This window comes from Danio rerio, chromosome 2 (genome assembly GCF_052040795.2).
Source record: "Danio rerio strain M-AB ecotype USA chromosome 2, GRCz13ab, whole genome shotgun sequence".
Classification (NCBI taxonomy): Eukaryota; Metazoa; Chordata; class Actinopteri; order Cypriniformes; family Danionidae; genus Danio; species Danio rerio.
The window spans coordinates 52,614,465-52,641,651 of record NC_141022.1 but is presented as its reverse complement, the minus strand read 5'-3'; the positions used below and the strand labels follow the sequence as shown (position 1 = coordinate 52,641,651).

Below are 27,187 nucleotides of genomic sequence, written 5' to 3'. Positions count from 1 at the left end.
CGTAACATGATCCTTCAGGAATTGCAATCATTTCATGCTTAAGAACCTTTCTTGTTATTGTAATTGTTGAAAACAGTTGGTTACTGTTTAAGTTAGACTTTTTTTTAATTATTAGGAAGATTTAAGATCTTTTTAAAGATTTACTGTCAAATTAAAGGCATTTCTCTGAACAGAAATATTAGTTTTCATGTTAAAAAATGCACTGATCTCAATGGCAGCGTGTTCCCACATACAGTATTTCTATATCAGCATTATCCAGCGCAATCTTACGGCAATTTGTAACTTTTGGATTTAGTGGCTAATTTGTATTAATTTGTAAGTGCTCATTCATACATTTCAATACGATTTGCTAATCCCCCAATGATGGTTGAGTTTAGGAGAAAAAGAAATCATGTTTTTGTACAAATTAAATTGCATACTGTAAAAAATATCTGTTAATTTACAGGTTTCCTATATCGTGAACCATTCATTTTCCTTCGGCTTAGTCTCTATTTCAGAGGTTGCCACAGCGGAATGAACCACCAACTATTCCAGCATATGTTTTACTCAGCGGATACCCTTCCAGCCGAAACCCAGTACTAGGAACATTTCAAGAAGAACAGGTTTTTGTTGTTGAGGTTGTTGTTGTTTTTAACATTTATTAGCAGTGAGACCTTAATCTTTACTCTGACCACTTTTTATGTTGAAAATTCAACTCTAGTTTGAAACAACATATTGTATAAGTAGTATAGTGAATTAAGTATGCAAAAAAATTAAAAAGTACTGGTAGTTTAGTACCGTACCATAATCATACCGTATATTACAACACCAACCCAGACAATAGATCAATTTACTATTACAAATGTCACTTTTTTTCAAACCTTTAGTTATTGAAAGTTGTTTGTAGTACAGATTAAACTCACATAATGCTATTCTAAAACATAAACAAAATGGAAAATATCATGACTAGCAAAATACAGAAAACTGTTAGTTTACAGATATTGTTTAGTGTATGAATTAGCCACTTTTCGGATGATAAGTAAAATAGCTGTTTCCTCATGACATGAGGCTGGAGTTATCCTACTATCCTACATTTTTGAAAACAACCAAAGAATGTTTAAAACAAGTGTGCAAATGAACAGACACACATTTTGTTTTTACATTTTGAAAATTCGAGGGAATTTAAGCTGTATAGACCTACACTGCTAGTCAAAGGTTTGGACACATCTACTCGTTTTTGTATAACTTTTTTTGTTAGGTAAATGTTTTGCACCTTTAGGATACTGTACCATTAAAACTCTCTACCCGTTTATAAATGGGTGTAAAATTATATCTTAGTGTAGAAATATGGATCAATGTGAGTTATGAGATTCACTTTGATGTTTTACATCAGCTTAATGTAATGCAAGTTAATTTAATGCAACCTAATTTAAGGCAGCGTCTCATTTTTACAATGCAGCTCTAGAATTAGAGATAGATCACCCAAGAATTAAAGTTTACTAACCGTTTGGTCACTTTCAAGTGGTTCCAAACATTTATGGGTTGCTTTATTATGAACACAAAAGATGTTTTGAAGAATGCTGCAAAAGGTAGCCATTGACATCCAAATAGGAAAAACACATACCATAGAAGTTGATGGCATCCAGTTTACAACATTTTCCAAATTATCTTCTTTTGTGTGTAAACAGTTTTGTGAAGAGTGAACGATGACAATTTTCACTTTTGGGTGAACTATGCCTTTAAGAAAAAACTGATTTTAGTCTTGTAAAGAAATGAATATGTACTTTAGGCACAATTTCTAATATTCCTCAAGACTTTCAATCATAACGTCCAAACATTTGACAGGTAGTACATCTCGAGTTGCCCGATGAAGATTAACCAGAAAAGAAGTTTCAATAAAAACACTCACACACACAGCGGATGGTCTTAAAAAGGTCGTCAAACACACACACACACACACACACACACACACACACACAGAATCTGTCCAGCAGAGATTTCTTGTCTGAAAAGATGCTGTATTTTAAAACAGACTGGTCTTCTGCTCGGCCACGAAACCTAACAAAAGAGCAAGTACATAAACACCCACGACAGCAGAGTTTCATTACCAGATATTAGATATTAGTCATGTTCAAAATGACACTTCAGTCGTCCTAAATCACAAAGAAAAAGAATCATAATAAATCACAAGCCAAATCAAGTGAGCGAGCGCCTCAGATGGACTGAGGTCCTTCCTGAGACCCGACGCTCACACATCCAGATCTTCTCCGTGTGAAACCTTCAGACTTCTCAGTAGAAAACTCAGCTCCAGGCTGATAGAAACCAAACAGCCGGCACATCTACAGAAGAACAAACCCTCCAGAAATAACTCGGTGTGTTTGCTTTCCACACATGGCCGACTATTTATTGACGCAAGCACAAAAAGAAAAAGTGTCCCAGCTTTTACTGCGTAGCCACTTCCTGGCTGATGAACCTGCGCAGGCGTTCCAGGTACTGGCTGTAGAGCTCGATGTCGTTATGACCCGCTCCTTCAACCCACAGCGGCTCCACTGCCTTCGGGCAGCGCTCGAACAGGGCCAGACCATGAGAGAAATCAATCACTTCGTCCTCCGTCCCGTGGATGATAAGCACTGGAGATGTGATTTTAGACACCTTCTCGATGCTGAGGAAAAGTGAATAAGATACAATAGAGAGCGTTTAAAAGGGGACAGCACAATCTGTGATGAAAATTATTTCAGCGTTTTCTCTTTATCATTTCCTACTAAATGAGTACGAGTTGCTTTTTTCTTCAAAGGACATTCAGAAGAACATACTGGTATTGTACTTAATGGGGATTTCCCTTTTTTTACTACTGTATTACAGTTTATTCCGTTTGGGATTTGCAAGGCTTTTTGTTTTTGTTTTTTAAGGGTTTTATGCTCACAAATACTGTTTTTAATCTAAAATAAAGTAAAACAGCGCAAAAATATGTTATATTATTATAATTACAGGTGTTTTCTATTTGAAAATATACTAAAAATGTGTAATTTACTTCTATAAATAAAAGATAATTTTGAGCATCCACTTTGACATGACTTTTCAGAAATCATATAAATATGATCCTCTAAATCTGCTGCACAAGAAACATTTCTAATTATTATTCATTCCTTCATTCATTTTCTTGTCGGCTTAGTCCCTTTATTAATCCAGGGTCGCCACAGCGGAATGAACCGCCAACTTATCCAGCAAGTTTTTACGCAGCGGATGCCCTTCCAGCCGCAACCCATCTCTGGGAAACATCGACACACACATTCACACACACACACTCATACACTACGAACAATTTAGCCCGCCCAATTCACCTGTACCGCATGCCTTTGGACTGTGGGGGAACCTGGAGCACCCGGAGGAAACCCACGCGAAGGCAGGGAGAACATGCAAACTCCACACAGAAACGCCAACTGAGCCAAAGTTCGAACCAGCGACCTTCTTGCTGTGAAGCGACAGCAGTACCTACTGCGCCACTGCCTCGCCCTTTCTAATTATTAGTGTATGCATAAAAGTACGGGTGAGGCAGTGGCGCAGTAGGTAGTGCTGACGCCTCACAGCAAGAAGGTCGCTGGGTCGAACCTCGGCTCAGTTGGCGTTTCTGTGTGGAGTTTGCATGTTCTCCCTGCCTTCACGTGGGTTTCCTCCGGGTGCTCCGGTTTCCCCCACAGGGTGTGTGTGAATGCGTGTGGATGTTTCCCAGAGATGGGTTGCGGCTGGAAGGGCATCCACTGCATAAAAACTTGCTGGATAAGTTGGCGGTTCATTCCGCTGTGGCGACCCCGGATTAATAAAGGGACTAAGCTGACAAGAAAATGAATGAATGAATGAATAAAAGTATGTTACTAAAAATATGCTGGCTGATTTGCATGTTGATTCTAATCGGAAGCAGTTTATGTTTCATTTAGTTAGTTTGTGTTGTGTAGTATTTACCACAGTATGTGTTTTTCTGTCATTTCAAAATGCCACTTTATTTTCACTTTGCGCCATTCTTTCAATCAAGATGTTAGTGGGACAGTACATGTGTGTATGTCAAACATTTTGGCGAATTACATTAGTTTGGGTTTGTTATATATTTGAAATAAAGATAAAATGATCACTTTAGCGATAACAATGCTCCATTTTAATGGCACAAAATGCCATCAAACGGTAACTCACAGATACTGGGCCTAGAGCTGCATGATTCTGGTTAGATTTCATGATTAGAATCACGTTTTTTTTTGCTTAAAATAAAGATCACGATTTTCTCACGATTCCGTAGATGCAAAATAAAGGTATGGTAAAAACAAACATATAGCGATATTGATAATAATATTATGTGTACGTCTACTGGTTTTTTATAAATAATTCAATTCTACTTATAATAATTCTGATGTTGAATTATTATGTTTGAGATGCTTGCAATCTGTCTTATTAGACAATTTTATTCACTGGTAAAATCAGACATTTGCTATTATCGCATTATATTCAACAATATATAGGCTAGAGTAGTTATACTGACATTGTAAACATTTATTTTCATGCACAACTGTGAGTTCGCTACGAAAGAAAAAAAACATATCACATGCTTGTCGTAATCATAACTCTAAAATGCGATTTGATCATTTAAATGAAGTGCACGCTTTCGGTTTCATTTTGACTGCTAAGTGATTGTTCATACTTTGCACGCGGCTCCCAAACGATCACTCTGTGCCACAAACTGAATATTATTGACAACTGTATTACCTTTTATTCGTCACATATGCAGGTTCTGTTCACTAAAGTAGACGCCCTCTCTGTGATAACACCTTACGGTCAGCAGCTCTCGTCACGTGTGATTTCCCGGCCACGAAAACATCATTATATGAAGACAAAAATGACATTTTTAGTTGAATTATACCTTATAAAATACATTATGTGACTCATTTAACATCATTTGGAGATGTCAATGTCACTGAGCAACCTGAAACAATGAAAGCTAGAGCTGCACAATTAATCGTAAAAAGATTGCGATCTCGATTCGACCCCCTAGACTATCTTAATCCAGCATTTCTACGATTCTGTCAATCATATTTTCAAGTTCAGTAGAGAAGCAAAAATGGCCTCACAAGTCTTCACATTGTTTTACATACGTTGTTCAGCTACGTGGACACCTCCAAATGATGTTGAATGAGTCACATACTGTATTTATAAGATATAATTCACCTCAAAAATGCCATTTCTGTCTTCATATAATGTATTTACGACCGCAAATTCACACGTGACGTGAGCTGTCTGTCAGCTGTTACCACAGAGCATTTATATCATCAGCATTAATGACCAGGACAAATCAAAAGTCTGATCCAGTCCACCATTCCAAGCCTATACAACATTTAGCATTTTAACCAACAGTACAGCTACACAAAGCCTATTTTACAATATGTTTGAGAATAACAATAATAATAGCCCACTCATATTTGCCTCCATTTTACATCTACAGAATCGTGAGAAAATCATGATCTTTATCTTAGGCGAAAAAAAAAAAAAATTGCGATTCTCATTTCAGCCAGAACCGTGCAGCTCTAATTAGGCCCCATCATAGACCCGGCATTATAAGGCGCATGACATGTTTGGTGCAATTTGTTGCTATTTTCAGAGCAGCACTACCCCAATGTTTTGCACCATGTTGTTTAAATAGCAAAAGCATTTGCACTACTTTGTGGGCTCATGGGCGTGCTTGTTTAAAATAAAGGTGTGTTAAGGCGCATTGCTGCTGCGTTGCTATTTTGAGGAACTGAAACAGACCGCAACATTAGCCATCTAAATCTAGTCAAAAGTCCAGACAGAGCGTGTTAGTTTTGCGCCTATGGGGGTTAAAAAGCTTACACATCCCTTAATACACACAAGGTATACAGAAATACACAAATATTTTTACATATGAACAAAATTAAGGATTAAAATGTTATAAAAATTATTATTCTTGATTATTATTATTATTATTATTTCTACATAAATATAAAAACAACTGCCTCCATGCCTCATATCGGAGGGTTTTTTCAGTTTATTCATAACGGTTTGCATTTGTTTTAATAAAAGCAAGTTTAGATTTGTTCGCCTGTTGGATTTTGGTATATTTTGACGTATGCATCACCATATAGGGCATAAGAATAGGACGTGTGTTTGGATATAACTCAGTTTATTGAGTTTATTTATTATTGCTCATTTATTGGTTTGCTGGAAATTAGAACTGAATTTAGAAATAGTTTTGAAAACAAATCTTTACACTTTAACTTAATTAAATATGTAGGCTAACGGAAGTCTTTAGTGAAGTGCCAGTGAAGTGCCTACAACACTGTTTTCTTATCCACGAAAGTAAAGGAGTAAAGAGTGAAGGTAATGAGGCCAAATTAAGGAGGCTCAGGAAGTCAGGATGATTCTAAGGGCCCAAGCGTTTTGAGGGTCCCCAGAGATTTTCAATTACGTCCGCAACAACCCCCACCCCCTGTCTTCACCCCCTGTCTTCACTTACGTTCGCAACGTTCGTTTTGCGCCATGTGCTTTAGACTTTGCGCCTAGAACGTTAAAAAAGAACCCATTGTTTAAAATTTACAATTAGATCGTATTTTTAAATAATCAGTCCAGCATATATGTATGTGTATGTATATATATATGTGTGCATATATGTATATATGTGTATATGTATTAATTTATTTTATTTGCGTTAGTATGTCCTTGTCATTATTCTTCAGTTTTTCCTTTTTACTGACAATATTGTTGTCATGGCTGACGCTATTATTAATACTATTATTTAACAACTTGTATATTGGTTTATATATGTATATCTACACATTTTGTTTTATGCTGATTGTCTACGGCATGTTTTTCTGTGTTAAAAAAATACAAAATAAAAGAAAAATTTGATGGAAAAAATAATAATAATCAGTCCAGGAGGTGGCGCTGATAGACAGCAGTATTAGCTCAAAGTTGTTAAATGCAAGTCAAATAGATTAAAACTATCGTTTCAAAGCCGTCCAAATGTGACTCTATACGCATCAGGCTGCTGACCGGAAGTTCAAAGCATCCACCTTAAGTATACACACAAATCATAATGGGTTATTTTACATCCTATGAAAAAGGTCTGTAGTGTTGACTGACTTTGGGAAGGCGTCAAAGCAGTAGGTCTTCTTGGTGTCAGGGAACGCGACCCTCATGCCCGAGGTGAGAGGTGAGTGAAGTACCACAGCAGCACACTCATAACGAGATGCCAGGTCCACGGTGGGCACGGTGCCAATGCTCTGCCCATAAAGGATTATATTCTCCGGGCTGATGCCGTACCTGAAATAACACAGAAGAGATGCGTGGAATAAACATGAAACAGTTGAATATTGCAGAAGTACACTACAGAACAATGTGCTTTGTAGTTTCAGGATTTAGACGTACCTTGAGCGCAAAGCGTGCCATGCAGCGTCAATGTCTGCGTACAGATTCTTCTCGGAGGGTTTCCCTGTGCTGACCCCATAACCGGAGTAATCGTAAGAGAAAATGTTGCAGTTGATGCGAGTGCCCAGACCAATATAGAAGCTGCTCATCTGACCGAGATCCACAGCATTACCATGAGAAAACAGCACAGTGTACCTGTAGTATATAACACAGGGACAAATTGGGTGATTTAAAGCTGAGGCTGGACGAATAATAATAATTAAATGAATAAATAAATTCAGCTGATCGCTGTGTGAAATTTTATTGGATTTATTGGATCTATTCAATGTTATATTCTGACTGCTCACTATTTCCATTTGAAATAAAGATGAATATTTGTTTTAATCTCCAGAATTGTGACGTTTCAACTAATTTTAAATAAGTAGCTTGAACAGGCAGCAAAAATAATTTAACTGTACTGAAACACTGTGTAATAACTACACGCGACATGACAAGATTCCAGCGACAAGCAATTAGGCTGTCTGCTCTGCACCAAACGCAACGCAACACAACAAAAACATTGAAATATCAGCATTTTATTCAAATACCAGACACTGCACTGCCACTGAAATATTAAGGGTTACAATCAAATTAATCCATATTCAACCAATTTAACATCATTAAAGTACATAGGCTAAAGCCTGTCGATAATAATCAATATATTATGCAATACATGTAGATGACCACAATAAATTTAATTGTTGCAATATATATTTACAAATTCACGAATATATATTTTACAATGATATTTACATCGTACCTCACTGACATTTAACTATATATGTATACTGTAAATGTATACCGTATATGTATACTGTGTGTGTGTGTGTGTGTGTGTGTGTGTGTGTGTGTGTGTGTGTGTGTGTGTGTGTGTGTGTGTGTGTGTGTGTGTGTGTGTGTAAATATATAAAAATAACACAACATGTATATATATGTATATATATATATATATATATATATATATATATATATATATATGTACATATGTATATATATATATATATATGTACATATGTATATATATATATATATATATATATAAATATATATATATATATATATATATATATATATATATATATATATATATATATATAATAAAAAAAAAAATATATATATATATATATATATATATATATATATATAATAAAAATATATATATATATATATATATATATATATATATATATATATATATATATATATATATATATATATTTATATATAATATATATACACAAGGTTCTCCTGTTCCACCACTTCCTAAATGTGCTCTATTGGATTGAGTTCTGGTGACTGTGGAGGCCATTTACAGTAAACTCATTGTCATGTTCGAGAAACCAGTCTGAGATGATTCAGGTTTTACGACATGGCATGTTATCCTGCTGGAAGTAGCCATCAGAAGATGGGTACAGTGTGGTCATAAAGGGATGGACATGGTCAGAAACCATACTCAGGTAGGCCGTGGTGTTGACACAATGCTCAATTAGTAAGAATGGGACCAAAGTGTGCCAAGAAAATATCCCCCAAACTATTAGACCACCACCAACAGCCTGAACAGTTGATACAAGGCAGGATGGATCCATGCTCTTGTGTTGTTGCCGTTAAATCTGACCCTACTATCCAAATTTCACAGCAGAAGTCAAGACTCATCAGACCAGGCAACGTTTTTCCAATCTTCTATTGTCCAATTTTAGTGAACCTGTGAGAATTGTAGCCTCAGTTTCATGTTCTTAGCTGACAGGAGTGGCAACCGGTGTGCTCTTCTGCTGCTGTAGCCCATCCGCCTCAAGGTTCAGAGATGCTCTTGTGCATACCTCGGTTGTGACTAGTTACTGTTGCCTTTCTATCAGCTGGAACCAGTCTGGCCATTCTCCTCTGACCTCAACAAGGCATTTGCGCCCACAGAACTGCCGCTCACTGGACATTTTCTCTTTTTCAGACCATTCTCTGTAAACTCTAGAGATGGTTGTGAAATTTGAAATTAGAAATTTGCGTTAACGAGCAGCTAGACAGGTGTACCTAATAAAGTGGCAGATGAGTGTATGTTGTCTTATGGGTGTCTATGTAGGGCAGAACTTTTTCAACAAATCTCTCCTAAGGAAAACAATGAATTTAACCTTGTGCACAAACTACAAGACATTTGGGTTTAGAGGCAAAAATGTTTCTTCACAATAAATCACACCAAAAATCGAAACAAGTTATTATGAGATTTTTCCGTTTATGCCATCTGTGATTAGCTGGATTTGACCTGGTTGCATTACACACACTACAACATCACATGCTGATAGCATTAAAGAGGTCTAAAGATTTTGCAGCTCATTTTGACTGCTCAAGACAGGCTTAGATCTCTTCACGGGCCTGTTAATAATAAAGGAGTATCAGCGACTGCATTAAGAACTATATTTGGCCACAAACCTTATGAATCTGTTTGTCACAGCAAAATCCAGCCAAAAATCGTGTAGTTGCCGTAAAGCTATTAAGATCAAAATCTTATACCTTTGGCTTTACTGTCACTTTTTCACAAATTGACCCATCATCAATATATGATCATTAAAAACTTACAGACACAACACTATAGAGAATATAGAGATTAGGCTCTGACAGAAAACGCAAAGTTGGTCTTAATGTCTCTGTTCTAATACCAACTGAATTTAATAAAAGGTCAGATTCAATGTAAGGTGTAACATTTGCATTTGTAGTTCTGCGTGCAACTGCAGTGGTTTTGGTTGTTTAATGAATTAATCGAGTTTTTAATTAATCGAGTTAAAGATTCAAGTGCCCATTCATAATAACAACTTACTTCAGTTCTCAATTAACTGTTTGACTGTTGACTGTTTATTTTGAAATGTACCTTTTAGTTTTTAAAAAGTTATATTTAAAACAGGAATCAATTCTTGTCGCATATAAACATTCCTAGATATACCCAAAATCTACTTGTTATGACCAATTTGAATCCACGTTTTAATGCTCATTTCATTAAATTAACTTCATGGATGTGACATTTTATTTATTTTTTTATTTTTTATTTAATTTTAATTATTATTTAAACAAAAAATAGAAACATTTATGCAGATGAATTGATCAGTTTGACCCTTTTAAAAAAAGCATACATTCAAAAACAAATGAATTTAAAGGGTAAAATATCACTCTGTTGAGGGAAGGTTAATTTCTGTCTCCTAATTTTTAAACTAGGAGAAGAAGTGCATATAAAAATATTTTAAACTCTTTGAAATAAGCATGTATATACACATTCTAGATGAAAACATGCACATTAAACAAAGGTCTCCATTATGAACAAAATGAAACATTATTGTTCATTATTTTATTCTTAACATTATGTTCATCTCATTATAAACAAAGCGAAACGCATTTTTAGGTTGTTTTTTTCTGTTTTCCACAGGTTGATCATGCACCTAAATCATCTTACTGTTATTGATCTTCTTGTTGTTTTAGTTAAAGAATAATAGAAATTTTAGTTCCAAATTAGCTCTTCAGAAAGAATATGCAAAACAGCAAATAAAAAAATGGCTCTTTGGTAAAAAAAAAAAAAAAAAAAAAAAGAAAAGGTTTACATCTTTGAGACAAAAATGTCAATATTTTATGTGAAATCTGAGAGCTCCCTCATCCTCCATAGACAGGAAGGTTCCCAACTAGGGGTGTAATAGATCACGGTTGAGAATGTTATTAATTAAAGATGTTTTCTGTCATATTCAGTGTAAAGCTGTACAATTAAACATTAAAAGATCCTGAACTCAATTCAAACCCGCGCAACATGAATGATAAATTACATTGATTTGCATATGTTTATAAATCCTTTGAAGTGCTGCAATCGAATCTGCGTTTGATCGAGAGAGTTTTTACACTTTTTCAGTTAGTTACAAAAAATTAAATAACACAGAAGTACTGGAGGATAACAGTTATTAGTTCAGATGTAAACACCGATGTTAAATATGGTTAAGATATAAACACTGATGTTAAATATGGTAAAGATTAAAATCACCGTTTAATGGAACTTGGTGAACTAATGAACGTTGATGAATGTTGTAGCGATTACATTGTGTAACCAATGGATGGCGACAAACAACCATTAAAATTATGTCAGCAAATAGGTTTTCAAAAATGATACACCTAAAATGAAGTTTTATGTGTGATCAGTTGAATCATTAATTGATAATAAATATGATATGTTGTACAATATGTATTTCTATATTTATCAGCAACAGTAGCAAAGATAACTTTTCGGATTGAATATTTTCATTTTTTTAGCTGTTTTTTCTTAATTTCTATTTTTATTAAAATTACAAGTTCTAAGTTTTGTTTGTTAAAAACAATGTTTTTTCAGTAATATGTTTTTATAAATTGAAAGCAAATTACATTTGAAGAGTTCAGATGCAAAACCCTCTAAATCTATCTGAGCTCTTTTCTTGTAAACGAGCATTTTCTACCAGGCTCCTACAATTAGGCTCAGAAGTTTCATTTTACATGTAACGATAAGGTTATTAGCTGATAAAAATAATATACCTTTTTTTAAAAATTCACTTTAGACAATTCTTTGGTTTTTAACAAGGTAAATTTTCTTTTGTGTCAAAACCAGCTAAATCCAAAAACCTCTAAATCCACCTATTGGGACAAGACATTGTAATTAGTTAAATAAATCATTAAAGATGCAATAACAAGTTATTTTACCAAACATAAAACACATACACAAACCACCTACAATATATAAATCTGTAAAGTAAGTGGCGGTTCACTCCGTTGTGATAAACCAGGGAAAAAGCCAATAGTATCTGGATGCAGCCTTTTTGATGCAAGCTGAGATTGCATCACTCAGCGATGCAATGTCAGACACAATGCACTCAAATGGAGCGAGTGACGTCACTGTGATGGGTAGGGTTAGGGGTGGGGTTAGGTAAGCCCGTTAAAAAGCATTGGATGCAGCTCAGATTGCACTGCACCAGGTCTGCATCCAGACCCCACTCAAAAAGCAGAAGGGAAATAAAAGGAATGTCTTCTTAACTCTGTCTTTCGTGAAACGCAGTTGCCTTTTAAAGTATAGTAAATCGGACTCATTCAAAGTAGCGTCACTGAGCAAAAACGCGTTATGACTGCATGCTACACTTCCGACTGTACAGTGTGTTTTCTATTTCTTATAATGCACAGAGTTTTAAAGTAAGGGACGTTTTCATTTGCCATTCACTGACAGTCGGACACGCTCATCCAGTTTATCAAACTCAGTCTTTTAAAATCAAAATCGAAAGCAGAATAAAACAGTCTCCTCATAAAAGCCGGCGTATCAACGCTCTGCTACATTGAAAACACATGATTCAATTCGCACTTCTGATTGGTTCTCTGGATATAGCGGCTTTTGCTGTCAAAGGCTAGTGGCGTTTAGTGGCTTTTGCCAGCAAACTGTTATTTCTGAATGACGCTGGAATTTAGATGATTTAAAGCAAATCTTTTTGTTGATGGTGTACTATGTGCCTAAAGCATTCCCTCAATGTCATTAGCTCATTTTTGGCAGAAGTGGTGTTTAGCGGCTTTTGCATCTGAACTCTTTATTTGTCTCCTTCCTTTTTTGCTGATACAAAAATTGGTCCGATCCGCGACTGAATTCTTAGGGTGCTTACACACCTGCCTTATTTAGTTCGATTGAATCACACTAGAGTTAGTTTTCACTTTTGGTGCGGTTCGTTTGGGCAGGTGAGAATGCAGCAATCGTACTCGAGTGCGCACCAAAAGTGGACCAAAACAGCGTACCGAGACCTGCTTGAAAAGGGGGTATCGGTACGCTTTCAAACGAACCCTGGAGCGGTTCGTTTGTGGTGAGAATATGATCCTTACCAAAACAGGTCCAACTGCAAAAAGTACTGCGACTTTTGGACTAATCCAGCTGCCGTAGGCCGATGCGCTGTGTATTAAGGGATATGGAGGAAAAATATTTGTTGACAGCGCTTTACCAACAGAGAGAGAGAGAGAGAGAGAGAGAGAGGGGAAAACATTACCTGATGGATCGTTGCTAATATTTCCGCAAGATGACCATGTCGTAGTTTAGCTAAATTAATTCACGCCTCCTCCTGAAGTGACGAGCGACGCATTAAAAACCTTGTTTTCCAGCCGCAGCTGCGCTTCATTCTCGAAATTTAAAGTTTGTCTAAAGCAGGGATAAAATCAGTCAGCGCAGTCGTCCCTTCAGAGTAAAAAGGACATTTTGTGTCTGCCGGTTTTGTTTACGTGCGGGAGTTCATTGGCATTTTCCCGCATGTGAATTCTGACCAATCAATAAGCAGTTTAAGAAATATGTTCAACAACATCTGGCCAATGAGAGATGTGGATTTTGTCAGATGACTGCATTTTGGTTCATTTCAACTGGTTCGGACCAAAGCCAGCAGTGTAGTGTGAAAGCGACCCAAAGCCGGCAGAAAATGCAACAATGTATTTTTTATTGGCCTTGGTCCGGACCAAATGAAGCGAACTACAGATGTGAAAGCACCCTTAGTGTGGTCCGAATCGTGAGATTCGTCTTCCATTACAGTGCTATTCCCAACTCATTCAAATTACCAAAAACATCTTTAAATCAGACCATATGCCTTCAGAGGCTCAATCATAATTATCAGGCCAAATGTTAGTGGAAAATGGACATTTTTAAAATTTCATTAACAAAATCAATACTTTTGACAACCCTAACAATCATTTGTTTTTCAAAACGGTTTTATATTTATTAATATTTATTTGATGATGATTATTATGTCTACATACAAATTTGCACAGGAGGCGTCACAGTGGGTCACACGACTGCCTCACAGCAAGGTCTCTGGTTTAAGCCACAGCCAGGTCAGTTGGCATTTCTGTGTGGAGTTTGTATGTTCTCCCGGTGTTCGCGAGGGTTTCCTCCATGTGCTCCGGTTATCCCAACAAGTCCAAAAACTTGCGCTATAGGTGAATTGAGTAAGCCCAATTGTTCGTAGTGTATGTGTGTGAATGAGTGTGTATTGATGTTTCCCAGTGATGGGTTGCGGATGGAAGGGCATCCTCTACGTAAAACATATGCTGGATAAGTTAGCGGTTTGTTCCGCTGTGGCGACCCCTGATTAATCAAGGGACTAAGCCGTAAAGAAAATAAATAAATGAATTTGAACTGGATTTCCAAACAAAGCAAGAAGTATTATCACATATGATGTAATAAGTAAGTATTTTAAAATGCTTAAAAAAGAAAAGGTTACATGTATATCGTTAACATGATATGAGATTATTTATATCATGATATGAGATATTAACCCAACACTGAAGGCACATTTGTTTTAAATCTGTTTTAAGGATGTTTTTCAGTATTTTTTGGAGTTGGGACTATTGTGGTTTATGGAGGATGAGGGAGCTCTCAAATTTCACTGAAACCAACTAAACCAACCAAGATCTTGGGGACTTGAACCACACAAGCATGAGTAATTGACAACAGAATTTTTATGGTTGATTCTCACCTTGCGGACGGGGCACAGCGGATGTACATACAGCCTACTCTATTTCCACGGCTGGAGTGAGTGAGAAAGACCTCTGTGCCGTCCAGCTCCCTCTGAGAGTACTGGAACTCTGCTCGCTCAGACAGATGCAGCTTCCATCGGCCTTCACCACTTCTGTCAGCAAAACCACCTCCTCCTCCTCCACCACCATCACCGCTACCACCTCCACCTCCTCCTGCGGTACCTCCAGCATTTCCACCCAAGCGAGAGCGCAAACCCGAGGCTCCAAGGTTAGAGGTAACAGGAGAAGAGGACTCCAGGTCTGGCAGGAGGGCATAGGTGGGTTCAGGAGGCAGGAAGGCCAGCTTCGCTGCAATCCGGCTCGGACAGGGTGGACAACAGAACAGACCGCACAATTCGCTGATGGACAAGCCGTTCATTTTCTCCTTCTTGAATTCAGAGAACCTGCGAAAGATTGCAAGGTTTAATTGTCATATTTCAACATTCATTCGCATAAGCCCATCCCAGCCAAGCAAAGCAGACAAGTGAGAATGTCATTTAATGTTAAGGAGGGTTGACATTTAGATTAAAGGGAAATGTTGATTTGGTCATTGCAAGACAGTGTGATTAACCTTTAGAGACATTTTAATGGGACACGGATATTAAAGCTGTGCTCGGGTCCATCATGACAGCAAGGTGGATGTCAGGAGAGCCACACGAGCTGCCCATATAATCACAAAAAGAATTCACAGATCAGATATCACCATTTAAATTAGTCACATTTTAATTCTGGAGAAAAAAAGATCTTTGCAGCTTGCAATTGATGGAAAATATATAACAACGAAAAGTGCTTTTTTCATAAAGGCTTACCTGACAGTAGGGTTGTAACAATTTACCGGTAAGACGGTTTACCACGATTTGAACGTGCACGATTATCATACCATGAACAATTGCATATCAACGGTTTTAACCCTTAAAGACCGAGACAGCCGCCCGCGGCAAAAAATAAGTATTGGTCTTAAATGTTTAATAACTTTTGATCAGCTGATCCGATTCATACAATTCAAAGATTGGCATAAAGAAGAGAGTCTCAGCTTTCCAGTGCTGTATCATATAACATTCGCGGACTTTCAGAGGCTGCGGAATCAGTGCGGTTACGTGATCAACATTTGACAACACTGATTTGACAAAGAAACGCTCGTCACTGTGTCTCCGGACAAATCAGACATGATACATTGATGCATTGTCCCTCCTCCATGCAAAGATTGGTTCAAACTCGCTATATCACAACCAATAAGCATAGGTTTCGCTTTTGTTTGTGGACCAAGCTTTTTGAACAACACGGAATGAGAGAAAGGCATACATTTATGCGCGGCTAAATAAAACGCAAAAAAAAAAAAGTTTTGCATGAAATAATTCTCATACTAAGTACTTTTGCATGCACAGCAGCACAGAAACATGACAAAACAGTGACACAGCAAAGACGAACTGCTGCTCTTGCTGTTTTCAAAAGACGCAAATGAAGATGCAGCTGTTTGTCTGCATTGCAGACAACCATATCCAAATCCATATCCACAGACAACCATATCCATGCTGGCACATAAAACCTAAGGATGTTCCATATTGAATCTAGTTTCGTTATGTAACTATTTATAGTATAGTAAATATTTATATCTATTTTTTCCTGAGGATTTGCACCATGTTTATTTGGACTTTATTTGGACTTTGACACATTATTTATTATTTTCTTATTTTTATTTGTTCATTGTAAGTGGTTTTGTTTATAGTAACTAAAAATATATTATTTGGAAAAAGTCAAATTTGCTTCACTGTTCTTTTATTTTGTAACATTTGTAACATACCGTATACCGCGAAACCGTCAAACCGTGGTATTGTTTTAGACGATTATCATACCGTGAAAAATTCATACCGTTACAACCCTACCTGACAGCTTAGTCAAAATTCATTTTTACTATACACACAAAGACACACAGACAGACAGACAGACAGACAGACAGACAGACAGACAGACAGACAGACAGACAAACACACAAGTTTGTGAAAAGTGGGGACATTACATAGGTTTCCATTCATTTCATACTGTCCAAACCGTATTGTATTGCCCTCACCCCACCCCTAAACCCAACCATCACAGGAAACTATGCGCAGCTTTACTCTCTGATTAAACTCATTCTGTAGGAATTATAAGCATTTTGAGAAACAAGGACGTCACCAATGTCCTCACATTTCACCTCCTTTTTGTAATGCCTATCATACCCATGTCATTATACAGATTTGTGTCCTGATGTCACAAAAACATGTGTACACACACACGCACACACATACAATTTTTTTTTTTTTTTTGCCAAATTTTAATAATATAAAATCTTCTTTCTCTACACCTATATACAGTTGAAGTCAGAATTATTAGCCCCCTTTGTATTTTTTTTTTTTACTTTTTAAAATACTTCCCAAATGATGTTTAAAAGAGCACGGAAACTAACAGTATGTCTGACAATATTTTTTCTTCTGGAAAAAGTCTTTTTTGTTTTATTTCAGCTAGAATAAAAGCAGTTTTTAATTCTTTAAACACCATTTTATGGTCAAAATTATTAGCCCTTTTAAGCAATTTTTTCTCGATAGTCTATAGAACAAACCATCGTTATGCAGTAACTTGCCTAATTACCCTACAGCGTTCAACACTAAAGATTTTTTCTACTGGTCCGATCGGGCCAGTGATTTGATTTTTACCTGCCCTGCCAAAATTTTTACAGGCGTCACCAAAAAAAGGGAAGTTAATAACTATTTTTTAGCCACATATTTTAAATAATGTGTCAAAAATAAAGTCTGTGAATCTAGAATTTCAATACTCAAAAAAATGTGAATAAAATTGTTATGTAAACAAAAAGAGCAGTATGGAAAATGTGGAGGTATTTTATTGTGGTTTAAAATTATTTAACCAAAGGTGGCTGACTTGTCAAACTGACGGCAAACTGTGCAAAACATCACTTATTTTGTTGCGTTGTTCATACGTAATAATTCAGAGGGGCTAATAATTCTGACTTCAACTATATTATATAGGACAATATATCATTTTAGCATTGATATTGTGATGTGCACATCCGCAATAGTCACACTGCAGGATCTGCAATGTTCGGTTATGATTATAGTTAACCAGGAGAAACCATTTAGGACACATGAGAACTGCGTAATTAAGTGTTTCATTTGCACATGTTTTAAAGTCTGACATCATTCAAACCGTTTAGGCACAAGAAATGTTAGCATTTGTAACTTTAATAAAGACTCATTTTGAATTATTTATACAGTATATAAGACTTTTGCAGTGTTATTATACAGGGTGATTCAAAAAGAATGCCACAACTTTGAAAATCTGTATTTAATCAAAGAAACATGATGGAACCTTGGGTAATTAATCAATGTGAAGAGTACTAAAAGATTTTTTTAATAGAAAACAAGTTCATAGATGTTCAATATGACCCCCTCCAGACACTCGAGTGACATCAACCTGAAAGTTGTGGTATTCTTTTTGAATCACCCTTAATACTATTTGATTCCCCCCAAAACCATAAAACACCGTTTATTTAACAATCTTTGCTTTTAATTCGTTTTATGAACCACTCACTTCCATACAGAATCAGTCCAATCGATCTAAATGAAAAAAATATTTCTAAATAGCAGTACAAGTCATCTGGTGAAATTGTTTATATCTTGCAATATTTAATGGCGGAAAAACAAAATATCACATTGACACATTTTTCCAATATTGTGCAGCCCTACGACATATTATATTTATTTTTTTATTCAAATTCCTTTTAAATTATGTAAAATACAATTTATATTACTGTTACATTTTCTCTCTTCCCCTATATATATATTTAAACATTCACCGATCACTTTATTATGTACGCCTTACTAGTACCAATTTGGACCCCCTTTAGCCTTCAGAACTGCCTTAATACTTTGTGGCATAGATTTAACAAGGTACTGGAAATATTCCTCAGAGATTATGGTCTATATTGGCATGATAGCATCACACAGTTGCTGCAGGTTTGTCGGCTGCACATCCATGATGCGAATCTCCCGTTCCACCACATCCCAAAGGTGATGGATTGGATTGAGTTCTGGTGACTGTGGCGGCCATTTGAGTACAGTGAACTCATTGGCATGTTCATGAAACCAGTCTGAGATTCTCGCTTTATGACATGGCATGTTATTCTGCCGGAAGTAGCCATCAGAAGATGGGTACACTGTGGTCATAAAGGGATGGACATGGTCAGCATTAATACTCAGGTAGGCTGTGGCATTGACATGATGCTCAATTGGTACTAATAGGCCCAAAGTGTGCCAAGAAAATTTCCCCTACACCAGTGGTTCTCAAACTGTTTTCACCAAGTACCACCTTAGAAAACAATTACATTTACATTTTACATTTACATTTAGTCATTTAGCAGACGCTTTTATCCAAAGCGTTTTTTAGTCGTTTCTTGAAAATAGCGAGTGACTCTGCTGTTCTGATGCAGTTAGGGAGTTCATTCCACCAACTGGGCAGATTGAGCGTGAGCGTTCCCGAAAGTGATTTCTTCCCTCTTTGGGATGGAACCACGAGGCGACGTTCATTCACAGAACGCAAGTTTCTGGAGGGCACATAGATCTGCAGAAGTGAGAGCAGATAAGAAGGAGCAAGGCCAGAAGTCACTTTGTAGGCAAACATCAGAGCTTTGAATTTGATGCGAGCAGCAACTGGCAGCCAGTGCAAACGGACTAGCAGCGGAGTGACATGTGCTCGTTTAGGTTCATTGAAGACCACTCGTGCTGCTGCGTTCTGGAGCAGTTGAAGAGGCTTGACAGAGTTAGCTGGAAGCCCAGCTAGTAGAGAGTTGCAGTAATCTAGTTTGGAGAGAACAAGAGCTTGAACAAGGAGTTGAGCTGCATGTTCAGATAAGAATGGTCGGATCTTTCTGATGTTATAGAGTCGAATCTGCATGATCGAGCAGTTCTAGAAATGTGGTCAGAGAAGTTTAGAAGTTTAGTACCACCATAATGACCAGTACTGAAATAAAGTAGCATAGTTGCCAAATTAAGCAGCTACAGCACTGCACAGTTCGAAAGCAAGGCAGAGTCATATTCATATAATTTTGAGAAACAAAATGAATGCACGCATGTACATATTCATGTACATACGAATTTGTACAACTTTTTGAAATCTGAACATCAACATGTATGTACTGTAGATTGCTAGGAAATTTGTTTTTCTCAGAGGATGTCAAGCTGACAAAACTTTGCTGTACTCTGATACACGTTTTATTTATGGAGAAAATTAAAAAGCAATGCAGTGTTTGGGTGTTCTGTGTAACGAAATTATATTCCATATAAAATATGAAGCTGATCAGTCTGTTCTTGTGACGTAACTCATGGTGCGACATTCTGAAAAGTTAAGATGTTTTCAACTGGGTGCCCCTGGCATACGCAAGCACGTCGTGCCGCTTGCGCCTTCATTATAAACATTGAACATGCGCGTGGAAATGACACGATATGTGGACAGCCGCCATCAATTGCAATCTACAGTAGTTGATCTTCTTCTTGCAGATACAAGCTGGATTTTCCTGATCTGTTGACAAATGGGTTGCAGATCCATTCGTTGGCATATCTTATTCATTTTGCTAGCCTGTGGGTTAAATTTTGGTTCTCAAGTGACCGAGATATAATGAGAATATGGTAATTTTTCAAAATAAAAGATTTTTCAAAATAAATGATCATTTCATGATGATCGACTTCAGATAATAAATAAAATGGAAATAATTAATGATTTTTTTTTGTGCTGTAACAATTGATCTACAGACCGGTGCTGGTCTGTAGCCTGAGGGTTGAGGGCCACTGCTCTAGTGCATATCTGCTATTCAAGCACCACGCACCTCTTCCACTAGTTCTGCGCCAATTGAATAGGTTTTTAGCAGCTGATGACGCAATACACTAAAATAAACATTTTAGGCACAGCGGTTTGATCGTAGGCTTTAGAGAAAAACCAATGCTGATCACATCGGCGTTATCGTACACATCAAATAATTAAAATTGTATACGTTTTTTCTTTAATTAGTCAGCAATTCCTCCCGCGTACCACTAGAAGTACGCCTGCGTACCACTAGTGGTACACGTACCACAGTTTGAGAACCACTGCCCTATACCATTACACCACCACCAGCCTGAACAGTTAATACAAGGCAGGATGGATGCATGCTTTCATGCTGTTGATGCTAAATTCTGACCCTAACATCCAAATGTCGGAGCAGAAATCGAGACTCAGCAGACCAGGCAACGTTTTTCCAGTATTCTATTGTCAAATTCTGGTGAGCCTGTGTGAATTGTAGCCTCAGTTTCCTGTTCTTAGCTGACAGGAGTGGCACCCGGTGTGGTTTTCTGCTGCTGTAGCCCATCCACCTAAAGGTTGGACATGTTGTGTGTTCAGAGATGCTCTTCTACACACCTCGGTTGTAGCGAGTTGTTATTTGAACTACTGCTGCCTTTCTATCAGCTCAAACCATTCTCCTCTGACATCAACAAGGCATTTGCACTCACAGAACTGTCGCTCACTGGATATTTTCTCTTTTTCTGACCATTCTCTGTAAACCCTAGGGATGGTTGTGCATAAAAATCCCAGTAGATCAGCAGTTTCTGAAATACTCAGACAAGCCCATCTGGCACCTACAACCATGCCACTTCAAAGTCACTTAAATCATCTTTCTTCCCCATTCTGATGCTCAGTTTGAACTTCAGCAGATCGTCATGATCGTATACATGCCTAAAGGTAATGAGTTGTTGCCACGTGATTGGCTGATTCGAAATTTGCGTTAATGTGAAGTTAGACAAGTGTACCTAATAAAGTGTGTGAGTGAGTATATATATATATATATATATATATATATATATATATATATATATATATATATATATATATATATATTTACTTTTATATTATGTAAATTGATATTGATATTTACATTAATATACAAAAATTCTAAATAGTATTAAAAAATTAATAAGGTAAAACTGAATAATTAGAACAGAAATTAATCCAATTATTTGAACACTTAATTCTGTTATGCAGAAAATATAATTGCAATGCAAAAATATTGAATGCAGAAAGTGACCTTATTCTGTGTATTGACAAGCACATGATGTACATTAAAACGAAAATAAAACATTATTGAAAAAAAACTGAATAGGTAATTTAGGATATATGGATTTATTAATCTCAAGATGAAAAATTAAGGTAGTATGCCATATACGACGGGATTTTTTGTTTACATATTTAAAAAAATTGCAATTTACACAACATCCTATTTGCACAATACACAAAAGGATATCCATTCAACAAATTTCATTAAAATTGCAGACTATACCCAACTGATTTTTAAAACTTCATTATTTTAATCTTACTGTGACATAAACATATCTTTTCCAAATAAATAACAATGCAAATATGCAATCATATATGCAGTTAGCACTAGCAGGATTTCTGGCCAAATAAATAAAAGACATCACTTACCAAAAAGGGTACTGTAACACAAAATGGGCTTTAGCTACCTAGAGATGCAGTAAACACTAACTGTTTGATCCGTGTTTATTGGAAAAAGGCAGTAGGATGGTAAACATCTTCCTGATTGTGGCAGGAATCAGCCCGGCTTTAGCACCCAACACTGATGTTTTCATCTGTCGGCCAAAAATGAAGGCAGCGCCGGATATGCCGCATTTCATAATAAAAGCCCTTTAACCGGAAAGGGTTACTGAGTCGATCTTCAAGACGAACGTATTTTAAATGTTATTGCTATGTTTTATTTAATTTGAATCCTGTAATCAGATATAAAATAGTTTATTCGGTTTTTATTAGATGTGGTCTTTTCAGATCACATAGATATTTGAATATTAGCAATAGTTACTCAAGAAAGAAAGTGGACAAAAAAAATCACATAACACCATGGCATATCTTATCTTTCTAAACAACTAAATTGTTGTTAAAACATGCTAAAAATTATTAATATGGCATTTTATATGCTTTTCTAATTTTAAATTGCTTAAATGATAATATCATATGGCAATATAAATACATAATTAAATACTTGCATTTATAACCTAAGAAATTCAGTGCAATCCCAGATGTAGCTAATAAAAAAAAATCATTCACCTTAATGAAAACTCACTTATATCTATTGATGTAGAGGTTTATTTATTTAGCTATATAGGTTTAAAGTGCACGTCTGTACATGGCTTTTTAAGATGAAGTATTTTCAAAATGAGACTCCTTTACCCACATGAAAAGAACTTATGTGAGGGTATATGCGCATATATAATACCTATATGGAGTATATATGCACATATGTGATAATATAATGCTGCAAATATGTGTATATGCAACATATAGACAGAATTGAGCTGTATATATGCATATACATATCGGTCTCCTGTATTGCTTCTTTATGTCCACATAAAAGCCCATATGTACATACAAGATAGGTCTTCTATATAGCTCATATCTCACTTTGGCAACTGTTATACATGCCTGGCTCATATTTTTATTATCAAGGCAATAACTAAGAACTAACAAGAAAAATGCAATAAAATAAAATACAATAAATAATGTATGTGCGAACACTTGAAATTGGTATTACATGTAGTTGGCATGCTTTGGAATTTCACTATGGCAAATAAGTGAGATAAGATGAAAGATATTTCTTGTATGAAGATAGTGGAAAAGAAGGAAATGTATAACAACATGGTTTGTCTTTTTTTTGTCTTATTTTGTTTTTGTACTATATGTTTCTCTTGAACTATTTGATTGTTCTTAAGTAAATAAAAAATGTCAATTTCTACATTTTTAGCTTTTATTCAAGCTTTTATTTATGTTAGCAGCTAATAATTTCACTAATGTAAACATATAGGTGAACATATAGTTGAACATATAGGTGCATATATGCACACATACCTATATAGGTACATGCACACATACCTAATTGCAATCAGAATTATTAGCCACCCTGAATTATAGCCCCCCTATTCATTTTTTCCCTAATTTCTGTTTAACAGAGAGAAGATTGTTTCAACACATTTGTAAACATAATAGTTTCAATACTCATAGTTCTAATAACTGATTTATTTTATCTTTGCCATGATGACAGTAAATAATATTTACTAGATATTTTTTAAGACACTTCTATACAGCTTACAGTGACATTTAAAGGCGTAACTAGGTTATTTAGGTTAATTAGGCAGGTCAGGGTAATTAGGCAAGTTATTGTTTAATGATGGTTTGTTCTGTAGACTATCAAAAAAAAAACAAATATGGCTTAAAGGGGCTAATTATTTTTACCTTAAAATTCTGTTAAAAAAATGGTTTTATTCTTGCCCAAATAAAACAAATAAGACTTTCTCCAGAAGAAAAAATATTATCAGACATACTATTGAAATTTCCTTGCTCTGCTAAGCATCATTTGGGAAATATTTAAAAAAGAAAAATTCAAAGGGGGTTTAATAATTGTATTTGCCACATGTATACATGCACATGCACGTATATATGTACATATACACATGTGCATACATATAGGACAGCTGACAATTTTATAAATGTCACATATATTAAAAACCTATATCAAAACCTAAAACATATACAATAAAAAAAAAAAAAATCTGTAACTTTACGGTTTATTTCTGGCAGCTGGGGTGCCAAACAACAAAAATAAAATAGTGATGGTTTTGAACTACTTGTTGATAATAAGTAATCTATGAGTAAATTTTTAGTTTAGGATTAATAATATATGTTTAAAAAAAATTCTGTAAAAATGCTAAACTTCACACAATTGATTTGTGTTGAGAAAACATAACGGAATTAAGTTAACTTCTACAAATGGATTAAACATAAACCAATTAGGTTTTCCTTCAAAAAACTTTGTTTCAGGTCTTTTTAAATAAGTATGAACAAATAACAAACATGATTTTGTGAGCACTCAAAAAAAATAACTTTTGCCGCTTCTTCAGACTGCTTATTTAAAATGAGCTGGATCAGCAGTTATTAATAATGTTTTGAGAAAACTTAATTGTTCTATGTTCAATCTACATAAATTTGATTAAAAGTGATTAATTCAACTTAATCGAATTGTGTTTGGACAACATGAAGGAATTGTGTGGAACTCTGCATCTTTTACTGTGCATTATGGACGTCCATCTTCAAAATTGTTTAATATTTGCATAAAAAATATTTTGTGTTCAACAACAACAATAACAAAAGACATTAATGATGGTTGTAAACTACTTGTTGATGAGTAAATTATGAGTAAATCATCAGTTTAGGATCTTTCAACAAAATATTTTTACACTCTATACAACTGATTTGTGTTGGGAAAACATGAAGGAATTTAGATAACTTATTAGTTTTTACAAATTTAAGTGGATTAAACATAAAACAAAAAAGTTGTTATTTTCAATCCACATAAATTTGTAAATGAATTTGAGTTGGGAAAACATCAATGAATTGTGTGGAACCCAGCATCTTTTACAGTGCATTATGGACACCAATCTTCAAAATATTCAAATATTTACATTAAAATTATTCTGTGTTCAACAACAACAACAACAAGAAACTTAATATGGGTTTAAACTACTTATTCATGAGTACATTAAGTACATTTTCAGTTTAGGATCTTTTAACAAAATTTGCTGGGCTCCTCACAATAATTTGTGTTGGGAAAACATGAAGGAATTAAGATAACCTATTAGTTTTTAAAAATTTAAGTGGATTAAACATGAACAATGAAGTTGCCCCCTAAAAATACTTTTATAAAAGCTCATTTCAAATAAGGAGTTTGAACAAGTAACACTCAAAAAATAATTTTGCTGCTTGTTCAAACTCAAAAAGTTGAAAGAACACAATTCTTAAGGATTTTTTTTGGTTCACCTTAATTGTTTTGTGTTGAATCCACTTAAATTTGTTAATCAATTTGTGTTGAGAAATCATAATTTAACTGTTTGCAACCCTGCATTATTTACAGTGTGTATTAGATTACTTATTATACAGTCATGTTTCTGACAAACATATAACAATGTTAACATAACATTATTAAATTCCTTAAACATTAACATCAGACGTTAAAAGATTTGCAAGTGAGTTCCTGATGCTGTGTCCTGTATTTGTATTAGTAACCGCATATCAGGAGGAGAGACGTCAGAGAAATGCTGTCTTCAGGCTCTCCTACATCAAGACAACTAATCACTTTGATGACATCTTCAGATGAGATTCAGGCATCATTGGATCAGCTGTGTGGTTATTTCTCTAGTCATGATGATGAACTTTATCAGACATGATGACTTTTAATTGCCTACTGGACAAAAGCCAGTGATTGTGAATGCGTAACAGAGATTAATCATAAACAGCCAGTAAATATAAAGAGAATATAGGAACAGTCTCGATTAGAAGTTCAATGCAGCCAAATTAACAAGATAAATGTGTAATAACAGATATATTTTGCTTTAAATTGCTGATAAATGAAGAAAATGTATTGGTGGCCAACCCTGTTCCTGGAGATCCACCTTCCTGCAGATTTCAGTTGCAACCCATATCAAACACACCTGCCTGTAATTATCACATGGTGTTCAGGTCCTAATTAATTGGTTCTGGTGTGTTTGATATGGGTAGCAACTGAAATCTGCATGAAGGTGGATCTCCAGGAACAGTGTTGGCCACTCTTGATCTAAAGAGATTTTAAAGTTCTTTGAGATGCTAGAGCGTTGTTATATGATTCCATCTGATCTTGTCTTCTGAATTATGAAAGAAAAACTATTTTCTTAATGTATTTTAAACACGAAGACACTGCAAACAGTTATAATAAAAACATCTATATATTTCATTTAAATGTAGTCCGTATTATTAGAATTTGTAATTATGATTGATTTAAAGGCAGATTTAATCATTCTGTTTTTTGACAGAGGTTGATCTGATCCAATGTGTGTCTTTGGATAAATAGATGATGGCTTATTTGTTTTTACTTGAGCATTTCTTACTTGTGTACATTGTATTTGTCTTGGCTTTTTGTTCTTCAGAACTGTTATATTTTTAATTAAACTGAAAAAATAAAAAATAAATGTAAACTGTGTTGACTAGCACTGTTACATTAAATACTAACTATAATTAAATGTGTTAAATGTAAATCTAATGCATTTGTTACTGTTAAAATGGAAAACAAAGGTCTAATCTGGTCTAGAAAGATTTATACTGGGAATAA

At 35.4% G+C, this 27,187-nt stretch overlaps 1 protein-coding gene across 3 annotated transcripts; it reads right to left on the bottom strand.

Annotated features, from left to right (window-relative positions):
- Nucleotides 1-1,976: 1,976 nt before the first annotated feature.
- Nucleotides 1,977-22,652, bottom strand: abhd17aa (abhydrolase domain containing 17A, depalmitoylase a). Of its 3 annotated transcripts, XM_087238800.1 has the most exons (6): nucleotides 22,465-22,652; nucleotides 16,845-16,872; nucleotides 14,922-15,365; nucleotides 7,405-7,599; nucleotides 7,120-7,299; nucleotides 1,977-2,641 (listed from the first exon to the last, which is right to left on the bottom strand). In XM_087238800.1, exons 3-6 carry the CDS (start codon nucleotides 15,338-15,340, stop codon nucleotides 2,422-2,424), a joined length of 1,014 nt encoding a protein of 337 aa, XP_087094926.1. In that variant the 5' UTR covers nucleotides 15,341-15,365; nucleotides 16,845-16,872; nucleotides 22,465-22,652; the 3' UTR covers nucleotides 1,977-2,421.
- Between the last annotated feature and the right edge of the window lie 4,535 nt (nucleotides 22,653-27,187).

Bases quoted from the DNA above. Each gene is read 5' to 3' on its own strand.
- abhd17aa (XM_087238800.1), bottom strand. From the start codon at position 15,340: ATGAACGGCTTGTCCATCAGCGAATTGTGCGGTCTGTTCTGTTGTCCA. The intron at 7,600-14,921 runs GTGAGAATCAAC...TATATACTACAG, and splicing joins CGCTGTGCCCCGTCCGCAAG to GTACACTGTGCTGTTTTCTC. The intron at 7,300-7,404 runs GTACGTCTAAAT...GTGTTATTTCAG, and splicing joins TGGCACGCTTTGCGCTCAAG to GTACGGCATCAGCCCGGAGA.